The sequence below is a fragment of the Carcharhinus amblyrhynchos genome, chromosome 8 (genome assembly GCF_965287045.1).
Source record: "Carcharhinus amblyrhynchos chromosome 8, sCarAmb.v2.hapA, whole genome shotgun sequence".
In the NCBI taxonomy this organism is placed as follows: Eukaryota; Metazoa; Chordata; class Chondrichthyes; order Carcharhiniformes; family Carcharhinidae; genus Carcharhinus; species Carcharhinus amblyrhynchos.
In genome coordinates this window covers 26,080,743-26,096,035 of record NC_137331.1, presented here as the reverse complement: position 1 = coordinate 26,096,035, position 15,293 = coordinate 26,080,743, and the positions used below count along the sequence as shown (strand labels likewise).

At 41.6% G+C, this 15,293-nt stretch overlaps 1 protein-coding gene across 2 annotated transcripts in view; it reads right to left on the bottom strand.

Moving 5' to 3' along the window:
• Positions 1-15,293, bottom strand: part of rttn (rotatin) — a 203,255-nt gene that overhangs the window by 102,244 nt on the left and 85,718 nt on the right. For both annotated transcript variants that reach the window (XM_080193777.1, XM_080193778.1), the window contains exons 19-23: positions 15,134-15,233; positions 12,890-12,978; positions 9,881-9,998; positions 3,809-3,905; positions 2,466-2,522 (exon numbers count right to left, since the gene is read on the bottom strand). In XM_080193777.1, the coding sequence (XP_080049903.1) occupies positions 2,466-2,522; positions 3,809-3,905; positions 9,881-9,998; positions 12,890-12,978; positions 15,134-15,233 (461 nt within the window). The remainder of the gene's footprint in view (positions 1-2,465; positions 2,523-3,808; positions 3,906-9,880; positions 9,999-12,889; positions 12,979-15,133; positions 15,234-15,293) is intronic.

Genomic DNA, 15,293 nt, shown 5'->3' with positions numbered 1-15,293 from the left:
AGCTGTACACAGTATTCCAAGTGCGGCCTTACCGATGTCTTCTGCAACTTCAACGAGACATCCCAATTCCTATATTCAATGTTCTGGCCAATAAAGCCAAGCATGCCGAATGTCTTCTTCACCACCCTATCCACCTGTGACTCCACTTTCAAGGTGCTATGAACCTGTACCCAAAGATCTCTTTATTCTATAACTCTTTCCAACGCCCTACCATTAAGTGAGCAAGTCCTGCTCTGGTTCAATCTACCAAAATGATCACCTCACATTTGTCTAAATTAAGCTCCATCTGCTATTCATCAGCCCATTGGCCAAATTGATCAAGATCCCGTTGCAATCCTAGATAACCTTCACTGTCTAGTATGCCGCCAATCTAGGTGTCACCTGCAAACGCACTAACTATGTCTCTCAAACTCCCATCCAAATCATTAATATAAATGTCAAGTAACAGTGGACCCAGCACTGATCCCTGAGGCACACCACTTTGCCAATTACCATAAATTTTTATTCTCGGCTACTGACAATTCTGCTATCATAAACAGTTTAGGTAAGTAATCAAAACAATTTCATGATTTTAAACAGTATTCTTCACCAGTTACGATCCAAGGAGGGGAATGACCCCATTTTTCTGGTCTCTCTTTGTAAATGGAAGTACTTTTAATCTGCTGTCATTCTAATAGTAAATAGCAGCCTCTTCAAGGCTCGACATTCTTTCTAAAGTGTGGTGCACTAAATTGGCCAAAATATTCCAGCTGGTGCTGAACCAGATTTTCGTAAAGATTTTAGCATAACTTCTGTTTATAGAGCCAAGGATACTGTTAGTCATACAATCAATGCCATACCAGTATACAGCACAGAAAAAGGTCCCATTCACCCATCACATCTGTGCCTTCAAAGTAAAAACACCTATTTAAATCCCATTTTCCAGCACTTGGCCCATAACTTTGCATGTTTTGGCATTGCAACTGCAGTTCGAAATGAGGGACATTTCACCATCCTTTCAGTAAGAAGTCTTACAACACCAGGCTAAAGTCAAACAGGTTTACTGGAACCAAGAGCCCCCTGAGCACTGCTCCTCCACCAGGCGAGTGGAGAGGAGGCCCCAAAAACACGGCGCATACAGGTAAAGACATAACTGCAAGACAATGGCCGGAATGTGAGTTTACACAGGCAATCAAGTCCCCATAGGCACAGACAGTGCGAGTGGAAAGAAAGACAACCACAGGTCAAAGAGGCGTGAACAGTCCCAACTCAGGACAGTCAGCAGGATCCCACAAGCCCAGGCCAAATAGTGGGGTTCACATGTAGTGTGGAACGAACCCAAGATCCCGGTTGAGGCTGTCCTCATGCGTGCGGAACTTGGCTATCACTTTCTGCTTGGTGATTCTGCATTGTCATGTGTCTTGAAGGCCACCTTGGAGAATGCTTACCCAAAGATCAGAAGCTGAGTGCCTTTGACTGCTGAAGCGTTCCCTAGTTGGAAGGGAACACTCCTGCCTGGCGATTGTTGCGCGGTGTCCGTTCATCCGTTGTCACACTACATGCAACTCCCAATTTGATCCGGTGGTGGCAGCCTTCTGCCTCGTAAGATGACAGTTTGTGCACTGGTGATCAATTCTGTGTTAAGCATTGGCTAGTATGGCTCAGGAGCTGCATTCTGCCGCGATAGTGTCTGCCGCATTTGCTGCAGAGGAAGACAGCGGGTTAATAACATACTCACCTCGTTTTCTCTGGGCCATTTTCTCAGCCAGTTGAGTTTAGATGACATTACTATATTGAATTTTTTTAATAGATGCTTTTTACTATGTTGGAAACTACATTGTCAATCAATTTTCTTGACTTCAAAAGGAACTTTTTCGAAACCTTTTTCAACACAAAAACTGAACCAAATAAACTGCTAACAGATTTTGAGAATGGAACAGAGTTATGTTTCTGGTATGGCCATAAAAAAAAAACAGGAGTAGGCCATCTGGCCATCATATCGGCTCTGCTATTCAATAGTATCATGGATCATCCAACATTCCTCACGTCCACTTTCCTGCTGTTTCCCCATAACTCTTGATTCCCTTACTGATCAAAAATCTATCTCAGCCTTAAGCACACACAAGGACTCTGCCCCCACAGCTCTCTGTGACAACATGTTCCAAAGACTCACAACCCATTGAGTAGCAATTCCAACTCATCTCAGTCTTAAATTGGTGCCCCTTTATTATGAGACTATGCACTCTGGTCTTGGACTCGGTCATGAGGAGAAACATCCTCTCGCCATTTACCATGAAGTCTCTTAAGAATCCTATTGTTTTCTATTGATCTATTGCTTTTTTTCCCAAGACAAAATTTGTGCAAATCAACCAAGTGTCATATCAGATCATGATTAGTGGAAGTATGCACATAGTGCTATATTTTATATGACTAAGCGGATAATACGAAACACGTGAGATTAGCAGAAAAGTGGTGTCAACATTTACCTTTGAGTTACAACAACAGGCAAGCTGAATGGAGGGGGAGCAGGATTGCTTTCAGACCTGAAAGGAGGATAGTATTATGGATAAACTAATCAATTAATAAAATACATCAACTCAATGCAATTCAATGTCATTACATTTTAAAATCTAACTTCCCACTGAGCATCGAACTATAAACATGTTAATTTTGAAAACTCAAAGGGCCAATTCACCCAACCTGCTGTGTTGCTCCAGCAGCGCAATGGGCTGTGAGACATCAGCAGAGGCTGTTTAGTGGGTTCCCTGTTAGGTGCCACGGCCTCCATGCATCTCCCAGGCGAAGATTGCTCGCATAATCAGCTCCGTGCCGAGTGAATTTCAATATTTAAATTACAATTTACATCAATAAGTGGGCCACTTATTTATAGTGCTGCCCCGCCCCGCCCCCGCTCACCCCCAGCCAGGAGTGACTCACTCCAGGGCGTTTACAGCAGCTCCCCACCAATGGGAACAGGTGGTCAGTGATTGGGTGGCCGACAGTGCAGGGCTACTGCACATGCACCGATCTCCGCTCTGACAAATCGGCACATGCACTGTGCTGCCGGCATCTTGGGCGGGAATAGGCCCTAACAACAGATTTTCAGTGTGAATCTCGCTCGGACAATCAGCGGTGCTCAGAGTGTGGGAGATTCATTCTGAAGATCATGCTAAAAGAATTGGCGGGAGTTACGCAAATTCAGCACTCTGAATTTTTTTGGGAGAATTGCCCCCAATAACACAAACAACAATGAGATATACTTGCTTTCTAGCAGATGATGTATATTATTAATTTGAACAAACATTAGGTAATTTTTTTTAAGGTTCCAGTTCAAGTGAGGGAGTTTTTATTTTACTTTTAATATTATCCAGCTTTAAAAGAATGTAAATTTACAAAACAAAAGTCGAAAAATGTTGACAAGTCTTCTTGCAGCACTACAAAGGGCTTTGCATGATTTGTCTTTTTCAGCTGTGTAAAGAATGTAGCCCAGGGAGATCTGACCCATAAGTACCTGAATGAGCTGAAAAATGCTCACAAAAGTCAAAGACTAATTAGAACCTCTCCAGAGTACTAAAACAAAGCAAAAAGTTAAACATTACATTTACCAATTGTTTAAATGAAACTGATAGCAAATATACACTGGTTAACACAACTATACATGAGAACCCACAAATACATATTCAAATCTTAAACATCATGCCGTTTTTTAAGTCTAACATTAAGAAAATCATTTAAAATGAGCAAATTAAATAACAAATGTACACTATGTTATTTAGAACATCAAATTTTACTGGTTCAGCATTGAAGTTGACAACTTGTTTTGTCTTACCAAGAATCTATTCGGGCTACTTCATCAAACAGCAGTAGAGTTAGTAAAGCTGCCACTTCAGTAAGAGTACCTTCATCTTTTTGCAAAACTAGGGACACTGAATGGGCAAAAATAAATTATATATTCGTGAAACATCATCATACATGAAACAAGGTGCAGTATATGATTTCAACTCAACTGCAGACTGCTGATATTTTTCATGTGCATACTGCCAGTCAAATGATGCATCTTGACGTCCAATATTTCACAATCGAACGCAAATCACATTACATTGAACATAGAAAAGTACAGCGCAAGAACAGGCTCTTCGGCCCATAATATTATGCCAAACACGACACCAAATTAAACTAATCCCTTCTGCCTGCCCTTGGTCCATATCCCTCTATTCTTTGCATATTCATGTGCTTATCTAAAAGCCCTTTTAATGCCTCTATCGTATATGTCTGCAACACCACTCAGTAAAGCACAAAAGAACATAGAACAATACAGCACAGGAACAAGCCCTTCGGCCCTCCAAGCCTGTAGCGATCATGTGTTCCTAACTAGACAGGCAGCTCTGGATCAACTTTCAGATGAGTCTGAAGTTCATTGTAGGTCTAGAATGGAGATTTCCAATGAAACTTAAAAGATGACTTAGTTCATAAATCTTGCATCGAGTGTGCAAACTATCACAGTTCAAAGTGTCAAGGTTATATATTTGGAAAGAAGCATAGGTCACCCTCTGCTGTTTCTCCCCCAAATATTTATATCCTTTTCCTCAAGGCTGAGAATAAGGAGTTACCAAGAACCTGCCACTCTACAAAAACTTACTTAACAAACCACCTCAGGATATGAAACTTCTCAACGAGGAGTATTTCAGCAATGTCTTGCAGTGCCGGCTCATACTGATACAGCTCTACCTTAGCAACTAATATTACAATACCATTGGTGTTACTACTGGATGGGAAGAGTCCAAAATGAAATCCTGGCTCAAAAATCGTAATTCTTACTTTTCTTTGGAAAACGTGGAGGAACAGAGTCACAGGACGTCTAACTTGTTTAAACAGGAAATAATTTAAACATATAATGTTTGATTGTGATACAATACTACTATACTCCCCCCTTAGCTTCACAAATGTGTACAGTTGTTAAAGATAATACGCACTGAAACAAATGGCCAATGTTACTGAACTGATCTTGAGTGAATTTTTCTCACAGTTCCCCCAGATGATTGTCACATTTGGTTTTACAACCTCCACTCCCAAAAATACACTTTAAATTCTTCTTTCAAACAATGCTTTCCATCAACTGTTGGCACTACGAATCTGCTCCAACCCAAGACTCCATTCCACTTTTTAGCAAGGGATCCAGATCCAGGTTGTCCGCCTGTCCTTTCAGGTTTCCTTTGTTTTAAATGCTTTGATACCAACTCCCAGATCCAGCCACCAGTTTCCACAATTACTTCAAATATCTCACAAACTGTAGAGAAATCTTATAAGCCTCAGAACAACTTCAGATATCTTTCTGGCCTCTCATGAGCCAACTTATTTTCAGCTTTATCTGTGGCTTTATTGGACAGTATTCTGCTCTAGTTCCAGTTCCTCTTTGTGCCTTTAACTTCATACTTCTTGAAGACATTTCTTCATTTCTCTAGTTTCCTTAAGTAGTTGTTGTGTGTGTTTCTGGCAATTGTTTTCTTAACCACTGCTCCAATGTATGGCTTTTCTTCTAGCAAAGCTGAGAGATGCTCCCTCTCAAGCTTTCTAAAACCAACTGCTATAACTTCAGTTGAAAAACATTTAAAACACCATCCCAACCTAAAGGTTCACCTGGTTGCTAAGACATTTTACTTCTCCTAAGTTGTTTATGTTTCATGCCGTAATCCTCCCTAAGCACAACAGAAGCACAGTTTGAATTGACCAAAATCCCCCACATATACCCTCAACTACATTGTTTGCTGGAGCAGATGAGTGAAGGAGCAGAGAGACAGATAAGAAATTACCTGTTAAAAACCTGTTTAAATAAGTTTAAAGCACTTCCGTAGTAAGAACTTACCTTGTAGAACTGTTTAAATCATTTAAAAGCATTTTTGCGGGCTTTTGGTATCTACCGCTTTAAGAATTCTAAGGGAGTGGATAGCAGGGAGTTGTGGAGGAGCAGGCTTTAAAACAGCGCCAGGTTTAAAAGGAGGCCTGGTGTAGACAGCGGGCAGCGTCAGAGCAGGCAGCGGAGTGAGAGGGAAGCAGAGTGAGCTATTAGGGCTTAGGAGCAAAAGGGCTGGGGAGAAATGGATATGATCTGTTCGGGTGGGATGGGGTTGGTCTGAACCGTGCTGGGACCAGAGCCCTGGTGAATCGTGTAAATAGGACTGTAGACAGGGCTTTAAACTAATTGGGGGGTGGGTGGGGGGGGGGTTGGGGCAAGGGTAGGTGACATTACGGGGTCTAAAGCTAAGGAGAGGGTACAGGTAAGGGAAGAGGCCGAGGATGTCCCAATAATAAAGGGAGTAGGGGGCGTGAGTATGGTTGGTGGCGTTCTGGCAAATAGGGTCCAGGTGAAGGCTGGGATGAAGGCACTTTATCTGAATGCGCGAAGCATTCAGAATAAAGTGGATGAGCTGGTGGCGCAGATCAGCACAAATGGATATGATCTGGTGGCCATTACAGAGACGTGGCTGCAAGGTGACAGGGACTGGGAGCTGAATGTCCAGGGGTATCAAGTGTTTAGGAAGGATAGGCAGGAGGAAAAAGTTGGGGGGAGGGCGTAGCTCTGCTGATTAAGGATAGCATCAGGGTGGTAGCAAGGGATGATATTGGAACCAAAGAGCAGAAAGTGGAATCGTTGTGGGTGGAGATTAGGAACAGCAAAGGGAGGAAGATGCTGGTGGGTGTCGTCTATAGGCCCCCGAATAATGATCTGGAGGTGGGGCAGGCTGTTAACGCGCAAATAAGTGCGGCGTGCAGGAATGGAACGGCGATAATTATGGGGGATTTCAATCTACATATTGATTGGTCGACCCATGTTGGACGCGGTGGGCTCGAGGAGGAGTTCTTGGAATGCTGCCGGGATAGTTTCCTCGAACAGTGTGTGTTGGAGCCGACGAGGGAGCAAGCTATCTTGGATCTGGTGCTATGTAACGAGGCGGGTAGAATTAGGGACCTTGTGGTGAAGGATCCTCTTGGGGAGAGTGATCATTGTATGGAGGAGTTGCTGGTGCAGATGGAGGAGGAGAAAGTGGGTTCCCGGACACGCGTCCTTTGTTTGAACAGAGGGGAGTACGGTAGGATGAGAGAAGAATTGGCGAATGTTGACTTGGGGGGCGCGTTGGAAGGTAGGTCTGCTGAGGAGCAGTGGAGGATCTTTAAGGAGATCTTTCTTGGTGCTCAGCAGAAATTTATTCCGATGGTTAAAAAGGACCATAGGAGGAGAGGTAATAAGCCGTGGATAATGAAGGAGGTGAAGGAAAGTGTTAAATTAAAAGCGGAGGCGTTTAGCGTAGCTAAGAGTAGTGGGCGAGAAGAGGATTGGGAGAGGTTTAAATGTCAACAAAGATTGACAAAGAAGTTGATAAAGAAGGGTAGGAGAAACTATGAAGCTGGGCTAGCGCTTAATATAAAAAAGGATAGCAAGAGTTTTTATAAATATATAAAAAGGAAGAGGCTGGCTAGGGTGAACGTTGGACCCTTAGAGGATGAGGATTTCCCCATTGGAAAACGGCTAATGTTACGCCGTTGTTTAAGAAGGGTGGCAGGCAAAAGGCAGGGAATTATAGGCCGGTTAGTTTAACATCTGTTGTAGGTAAAATGTTAGAATCCGTCATCAAGGAGGAAATAGCGAGGCATCTTGAGGGGAATTGCTTGATAGAGCAGACGCAGCACGGTTTCGTTAAGGGGAAGTCATGTCTGACAGATTTATTGGAGTTCTGTGAGGATGTGTCTAGGGCGGTGGATAGAGGAGAGCCGGTGGATGTGGTCTTTCTTGATTTTCAGAAGGTGTTTGACAAGGTACCTCACAAGAGGTTATTGCAGAAGGTAAGGGGGCATGGAATTGGGGGTAGGGTGTTAGCGTGGATAGAGGATTGGTTGTCAAATAGGAGGCAGAGAGTGGGGGTTAATGGGTGCTATTCAGATTGGCAGTTGGTGACTAGTGGAGTGCCCCAGCGGTCGGTGCTGGGGCCTCAGCTAGTCACCATTTATATAGATGATCTGGAGGAGGGAACTGAGTGTATGGTGTCGAAATTTGCTGATGACACCAAGATTGGTGGAACGGCAAATTGCGCGGAGGGTGTGGAGAGTCTGCAGAAGGATCTAGATAGGCTGGGCGAATGGGCCAGGAAATGGCAAATGGAATTTAATGTTGGCAAGTGCAAGGTGGTCCACTTTGGAAGGAATAAGAGTAGGAAGGACTATTACTTACGTGGCGAAAAACTGCAGCAGGCGACGGTGCAGAGGGACCTCGGGGTCCTTGTGCATCAGTCGCAAAAACCCAGCCTGCGGGTGCAGCAGGTGGTCAGGAAGGCTAATGGGATGCTGGCCTTCATAGCGAGGGGGATTGAATATAAAAGTAGGGAGGTCTTGCTGCAGCTGTATAGGGCATTGGTGAGGCCGCAGCTGGAGTACTGTGTGCAGTTTTGGTCGCTGCACTTACGCAAGGATATTTTGGCCTTGGAAGGAGTGCAGAGGAGGTTTACTAGGCTGATACCAGAGTTGAGCTATGAGGAGAGGCTGAATAAACTAGGCTTGTACTCGTTAGAGTTTAGAAGAATGAGGGGAGATCTCATTGAGACATATAAGATGATGAATGGGATGGATAGGATAGAGGTGGAGAGACTCTTCCCGCTCAGAAAGGACAGTAGGACTAGGGGGCACAGCCTCAAGATAAAGGGGGGTACGGTTTAGAACGGAGTTGAGGAGGAACTTCTTCACTCAAAGGGTGGTGAATCTCTGGAATTCTCTGCCTGTTGAAGTGGTGGAGGCTGCCTCGCTAAATATTTTTAAGACGCGGGTTGATGGGTTTTTGATAAGCGAGGGGATTAAGGGTTATGGGGAGAGGGCGGGAATGTGGAACTGAGCCACGACAGATCAACCATGATCTTATTGAATGGCGGGGCAGGCTCGAAGGGCTAGATGGCCTACTCCTGCTCCTATTTCTTATGTTCTTATGTACTTTTGTCCACCATGAATCTAACTAGAGTTTTACTCCTCTTACCCAAAAATGCTGAATTAAACAGACATATCTATAGACCTTATTTCTAATATTTAATAACACAGAGAACCCTTACACTTACCTATATATTCATGACACTACATACAATCAGATTCAGACCTTAAAAGATATATGAGCAGCACCATGGGAGGTGACATATCCATCAGACTACAAATATCTCCTTATAAAATCTTCCATTATAAATTTCTATGTCCACTCATAATAGAAAGTGGCCATGGGAACTTGTAATGCTGTAATGAGAGCAAGAAGAGTGGATGAAGTGGGAAGAGTCAAGTGAGGGGGAGGATACAAGGGCTGTATGAGTCAGAAGACAAAAGGCAGGGGTGGCAATAAAGTGAATAGCGAGAATGATGGGAGTGAGAAGGTGTAGTGGAAAATCAAAGGGGTTGGGGAAGAAGTAACGCGAGTGAGAAAGGAAAAGGGAATCACTGAGGAATGCAGATCTCATTTTCCATGCAGCCCTCTGCAGAAAATGTGACCTGGTTGCAGCCTTCCATGGCTCCTTTCCTCATAGTTTCTATGGGAACCAGTACCTTAAAAAAGCAGCCAATGTGGTCAAAGGGAGAAGTGAAGGTAAGAAGCAGTTGAGAGAGGATAAAAAAATGTAAAGACAAGAGGAATAGCAAGACGACAATATAATGCAAGATAGCATAGTAGTCCTGAACTTATAATATGCAAAGCAATGAATAATAGTATAGTACATAATAATAAATCTTAAACCAGGTGTGAAGTTAGGGAGGGGAGTAGGCAGAACAAAAAGAATTACTTAAACTCCCACCAGCCTTTGCCAATTTAGGTTGAGAGCTCACAGACAAAACATTTCAGTTGAAGAATGTAATCCAGCGGATGTAAATTCAGGAATCTTACCTCTGAAAAGAGTAAGCAAGAAAGAGGACTGCTGAGCTAGGCTGTGGCGCAGGGTCGGGTCCAAATAAACCAATTTTCTTAAAACAGCAAGACATGGTAGCATCAAGCATTGCATATTCTGGTCAACAGAGAAAGAAAAAAATATACAATGTTCACTGGGAATATACGTTAAGATTTTCAGCATGAGTTAAGTGATTTAGTTGAGACCTTGATAAATGTAAAGCACAACATAGAAGAAACCCTCAGCAGTTAATGGATTTTTTAACTAGTTTTTAGAAGAAATGCCATCAATTTACCATTTTCCATGCATCACTCATCACAAGTAGACAAAAAACTCCGCCAATAGAATGAGGCATCTAATCAGAACCAACAACTGAATTGATTCACAAGCTTAATCACCAGGCTTGCATCATTTAACCTATGTAAATGAGCTTTTATTCCACTCAATACGAATGATAAAAAAGATCAATACGGTTGTTGGAGACAAACAGCAACAAAGCAGTTATTTCAAGTGCCCTTAAAATATTCAATAGTTTGCCAACATTTGTTTCTGTACACAATATTCCAGCGACTGACAGCAGAAACAGGTTAGTGGAGTTGATGTATCCCTAAATAGAAAGCTCAAGTACCTAACATTAACAGTATACCAGAAATCAGTAGAAAATACAATAATGGTTTTCTGTTCAACGGCAAAATGTGAACAGCACTAAAAATTAATTTTAAAAATAGACAAATAGTGGGAAAAGTAATTGAAGTAGACAAAAAATGCATAACTTTTCAATTTATGGAGCAAAGAACTAAGACATCATCAGATTTATCTGATTCTATCAAATTTCACACTGAAGAAACACTACCTTGAATGCTTGATATACCATAGGCTCACAGATTACTATTTGGCATTGCATTATTGCAGGAGGGATTGGTGGAAATCCTCTAAAATAAGCAACTCGAAATAATTGCATGCGACTTTGACAGAAAAAGCACTCAGCCTGTATGTACAACATTCCCTTGAACTCTACAATAAAGCCCTGCCATTAGTTATTTCCTCATTCAAAATTTACTGATCCACGCAAAAGTTTTCGTGCATCAGATTGTCCAATGTGGACCTAAATGTATGCCTATCCACGTTTTAAAAAATAATAAAAGCTAACTTTAGAAAATGCTGATAGAAAAAAAAACTAAATTAAATTAGAAAAGGAAGGTGTCCATGACATATATTCTGCAATAGAAAATGCATGTGCGTCATCTGCCATTGTCAGCACGTGGGTATTTAATGTTGCTGCAACTTAATTCCTGATCACAGTCTACCACCACTCTTGATTACTGCAAGTGTGGCAAATTTTACATTGTTCTTGTTTTATTAAACAATTTTCTCAGTAAATTTCTCTTTAAATTTATTAAAAATATAGCTTTATGATCTTTGGTCCTTTATACATATCAAATTTTAAAATGGCTGAAATCTAATTGACTCTCATCTAAGCAGGTTCATTGTTTGCGATTCCACCATTGGATGGTTTCATGCGAATGGCGAGACTTCATAATATCTAAACTAAACTGCTAATGCTATGACTCTTCTTCCTCTCATCATTAATTTATAGACAATATTTTTTGCCCTTTTATCAGTTTAAGCAAATCAAGTAATGTTTAATTTTGAATACATTTAAAATATCAAGAAATTGGAATTATTGTCCTTTCTTGGCAATTAGCAGGGCACAGTAGTGCAGTAGTTATGTTACCAGACAAGTAAAAGAGTCCATGAAGTTGTGGATTAAAAAAAAATTACCTTGTTGACTAATGTCCTTTGAAGAAATTTTCCATCCATAATTAGACTGAGCTACCTACAAGTTTAGACCCACACCAACGTGCTTAATTCTTTACTGACCCAGTGATTTAAAAAAAAATCATTTTACAGGATGTGGGCATCGCTGACTCGATCAACAATTTATTGCCCATCTCAAGCTACCCTTTGTAAGTTGGTGATGAGCTGTCTTCTTGAACCACTGCAGTCCCTGATGTGTAGATATACCTACTGTGCTGTTATGGGCAGAGTTCCAGGATTTTGACCCAGCAACAGTGAAGGAACTGTGATAAATTTCTACGTCGGAATGGTGACTTGGAGGGGAACTTTGAAGTGATGATGTGCTCAGGTTATCTGTTATTCTTGTCCTTCTAGATGGTGGTTGCTGTGGGTTTGAAAGGTGCTGTCTAAGGAACTTTGGTGAGTTCCTGCAGAGCATTTGCAAATGATACACACTGTCACTTTTCATCAGTGGTGGAGGCAATCCATGATCCAATTATCTTTTGCACATATGTGCTGGGCTTCTCCATCTTTAAGGATGGGAATATTTGTGAAGCCTTCTTCTCCAGTGAGTTGGTTAATTGCGCACCACCATTCACGGCTGAATGCGGGAGAACTGCAGAGCTTGGACCTGATCCATTGGTTGTGAAATGACTTAGCTCTGTCCTTTTCTTGCTACTTACGCTGTTTAGCACGTAAGTAGTCTTATGTTGTAGCTTCACCGATTAATACCTCATTTTTAGGTAGGCCTCGTTTTGCTCCTGACTTGCTCTCCTATACTCATCATTGAACAAGCTTTGGTTAGAGTGGGGATACACCGGTCCTTGAAATTACAGATTGTAGTCAAGTACAATTCTGCTGCTGCCGATGGCCCAAATCAAACTTAACAGAACTAAAGACAAGGAATAAATGCCAATCATGCCAAGTCACACATCCCAAAACTAAATGAAACATTTATGGTGGCAGCCCATTGCAGTTTGTGGCTCACTCATACCACATAAAAAGGTTTGATTTTATGAGTGACGGATTAACAAATAAAATGCAGGCTTTTAATATAGATACACGCCAAAATGGAACTCCAGTTGTTTTCTGACTTGAAAATGATTACAGAGAATTAGGAAGTAAATGACATTTTAAAAAGCTGTTTTACAAAACCTTTGGCAAAGCATCAATGTTACAATCATGTTGACAGTGAAAAGTATTTTACCTACCTTTCCATTTTTATGCACACTTTCATGTGTAAATGAAATGATCTTTTCTACTATCCCCTGGTTTTTCAACACGGTGTGGATTTTGGCATCTGTAATTAAGAAACAAATATGAAGAAACTTATTCTTACACAGCATTTTGTGATTTGGAATGAAGTACCTGAAAGAGTAGTGGAAGCAGATTAAATAGCAATATTCAAAGAAAATTGGATCAAGTAGTCTCCTCCTGTGTTGAATTATTCTGTGGTCATGAATACTAATTTTAAGCATAACAGGTACAAAAACTATACGATGGGCGGCATGGTGACACATGGTTAGCACTGTTGCCTCACAGCTCCAAGGACTCGGGGTTTGATTCCCAGCATGGGTTGGCGACTGTGTGGATACAGCATGTTCTCCCCGTGTCTAGGTGTGTTTCCTACTGGTGCTCCATTTCCTCCCAGTCCAAAAAGCATGCTGGTTAAGTGCCACGCTAAATTCTCTCTCAGTGTACCTGAACAGGTGCTGGAGTGTGGCGACAAGGGGATTTTCACTGTAACTTCATGCAGTATTAATGTAAGCCTACTTGTAACATTAACAAATAAACTTTAATCTAGTGCAGCATTTAAATTGACTTCCAGTCCTGTGGGACCGCAATATACTACTGGGAGGGAAGGGCTGTAAAACCCTGACTACATTTGTATTACAAAAAGATCTGACGTTTTCATGAAGGTTTGACCTGCAAGTGTTGTGCGCTTCCTGATGCTCTGATAATTTTTCTCATCAGATTTTATTAAGCAATCCAGATAAGAAATTTATTCCACTTGTTTTACTTATTTTAATTCCATTATTGTTTTGCATCTCTTGTGAAATCCTTTTCTTTGATATTATCATTGAATCCCAACAGTGCAGAAAGAGGTCATTCAGCCCATCGGGCCTGCACCGACAACAATTCCATCCTATCCTCGTCACTCCACATATTTACCCTGCTAATCCCCCTAACACTAAGGGGCAATTTAGAATGGTTAATCAACCTAACCCACACACCTTTCGACTGTGGGAGGAAACCAGAGCACCCAGAGGAAACTCACGCAGACAAAAGGAGAAGGTGCAAACACCACACAGACAGTGACCTGAGGCCAGAATTGAACCCCAGTCCCAGATGCTGAGGGCATAGTAAGTGGTCTCAAAACACCAAGTTAAAGTCCAATGGGTTTATTTGGTAGCATGAGGTTTTGGAGTGCTGCTCCTTCATTAGGTGAATGCGGGATTGTGCCACCACTGTGTCATTGTGCTGCCCATGTTCCTTTGCTACAGTTTAATGGTAATCCATGTCTGTGAGTTTGTTACAAAGGCTTATAGGAGGTACAAGCTACAAATTAAAAGTAAAACAATCTTCTCTCTTTCCTTCCAAAAGGCAATTAACTTCTCAGTGCAGTATAATTCTTTGAGCTCCCGAATCACATTATATCGTACTTGAATGGCCATTTTTCTTGTACGAGTTTCTGCAGTGGGTACTAACAGGCTATTTAACCAAGGCCAACATCCCAAAACTATCCTCAGATGAAGATCATATATTCACCGTTCAGATGTCACTGATAGCACTCAGGAGCAATAACTGTGAATCAACTTTCTGTTAGCTAACTCAAGAGCTCTGAGACTAACTGTAATTCTTAATACTTTGTGTGGGCTGTGATCAGATAAATCAACATAGATTGGGAGTAAAGCTCAGGATCTTCTTGGTCTGCATGGCTGACTCTTGATACCTAAAAGCAAAAAGAGAGCAAGTGCAACTACTGTTTCCAAACAAATATAATCTTTCCTCCTTTTCAATTATGATTACTTTCTTGTTTTATGTTATTTTGCTATGTCCTGCCTCGTGCATGGTTGCACGTGCACAGGTTACATTTTGTGAGATACAGACGCCTTACTGGGGCGATCAGTTTCCTATCGCTCTTCATTGCATGGAAGGGGCTGTCTTGCATTTAGTGCTTGTTCATCACAGCACAACTGAAACTATTAATCAGATGCCATAGCTTCTTAATGTTGCGCAACACCCATTACTGCAGTGTTTGCTAACAGATCCTGAGAGCAGAAAGAGGAATACTAATCATGTGCAATTTAGCACAATATTCAGCCCTATCATCACATCATTACATCCCACCTTACTGTGCAGTACAATAGATTTTAAAACTGTTTTGCGTGTGGGAGCAGTAAAAATGTAACCATTTGAAAAATTGTGAACAGCACTGAATGGGAGGCGCCTACCTTGTGCCATAATAGCCAGCTGCTCTGCTGCAGATTTCCGAAGAGTCAGGTCAACAGCCTCAGAAATCAGGATTTCATACACTTTGCAAACGTTATCATCCTAGGGCATAAAAAACAATTGAATAGTATTACCCTTAAAATTCACTGAATTATACGTTTA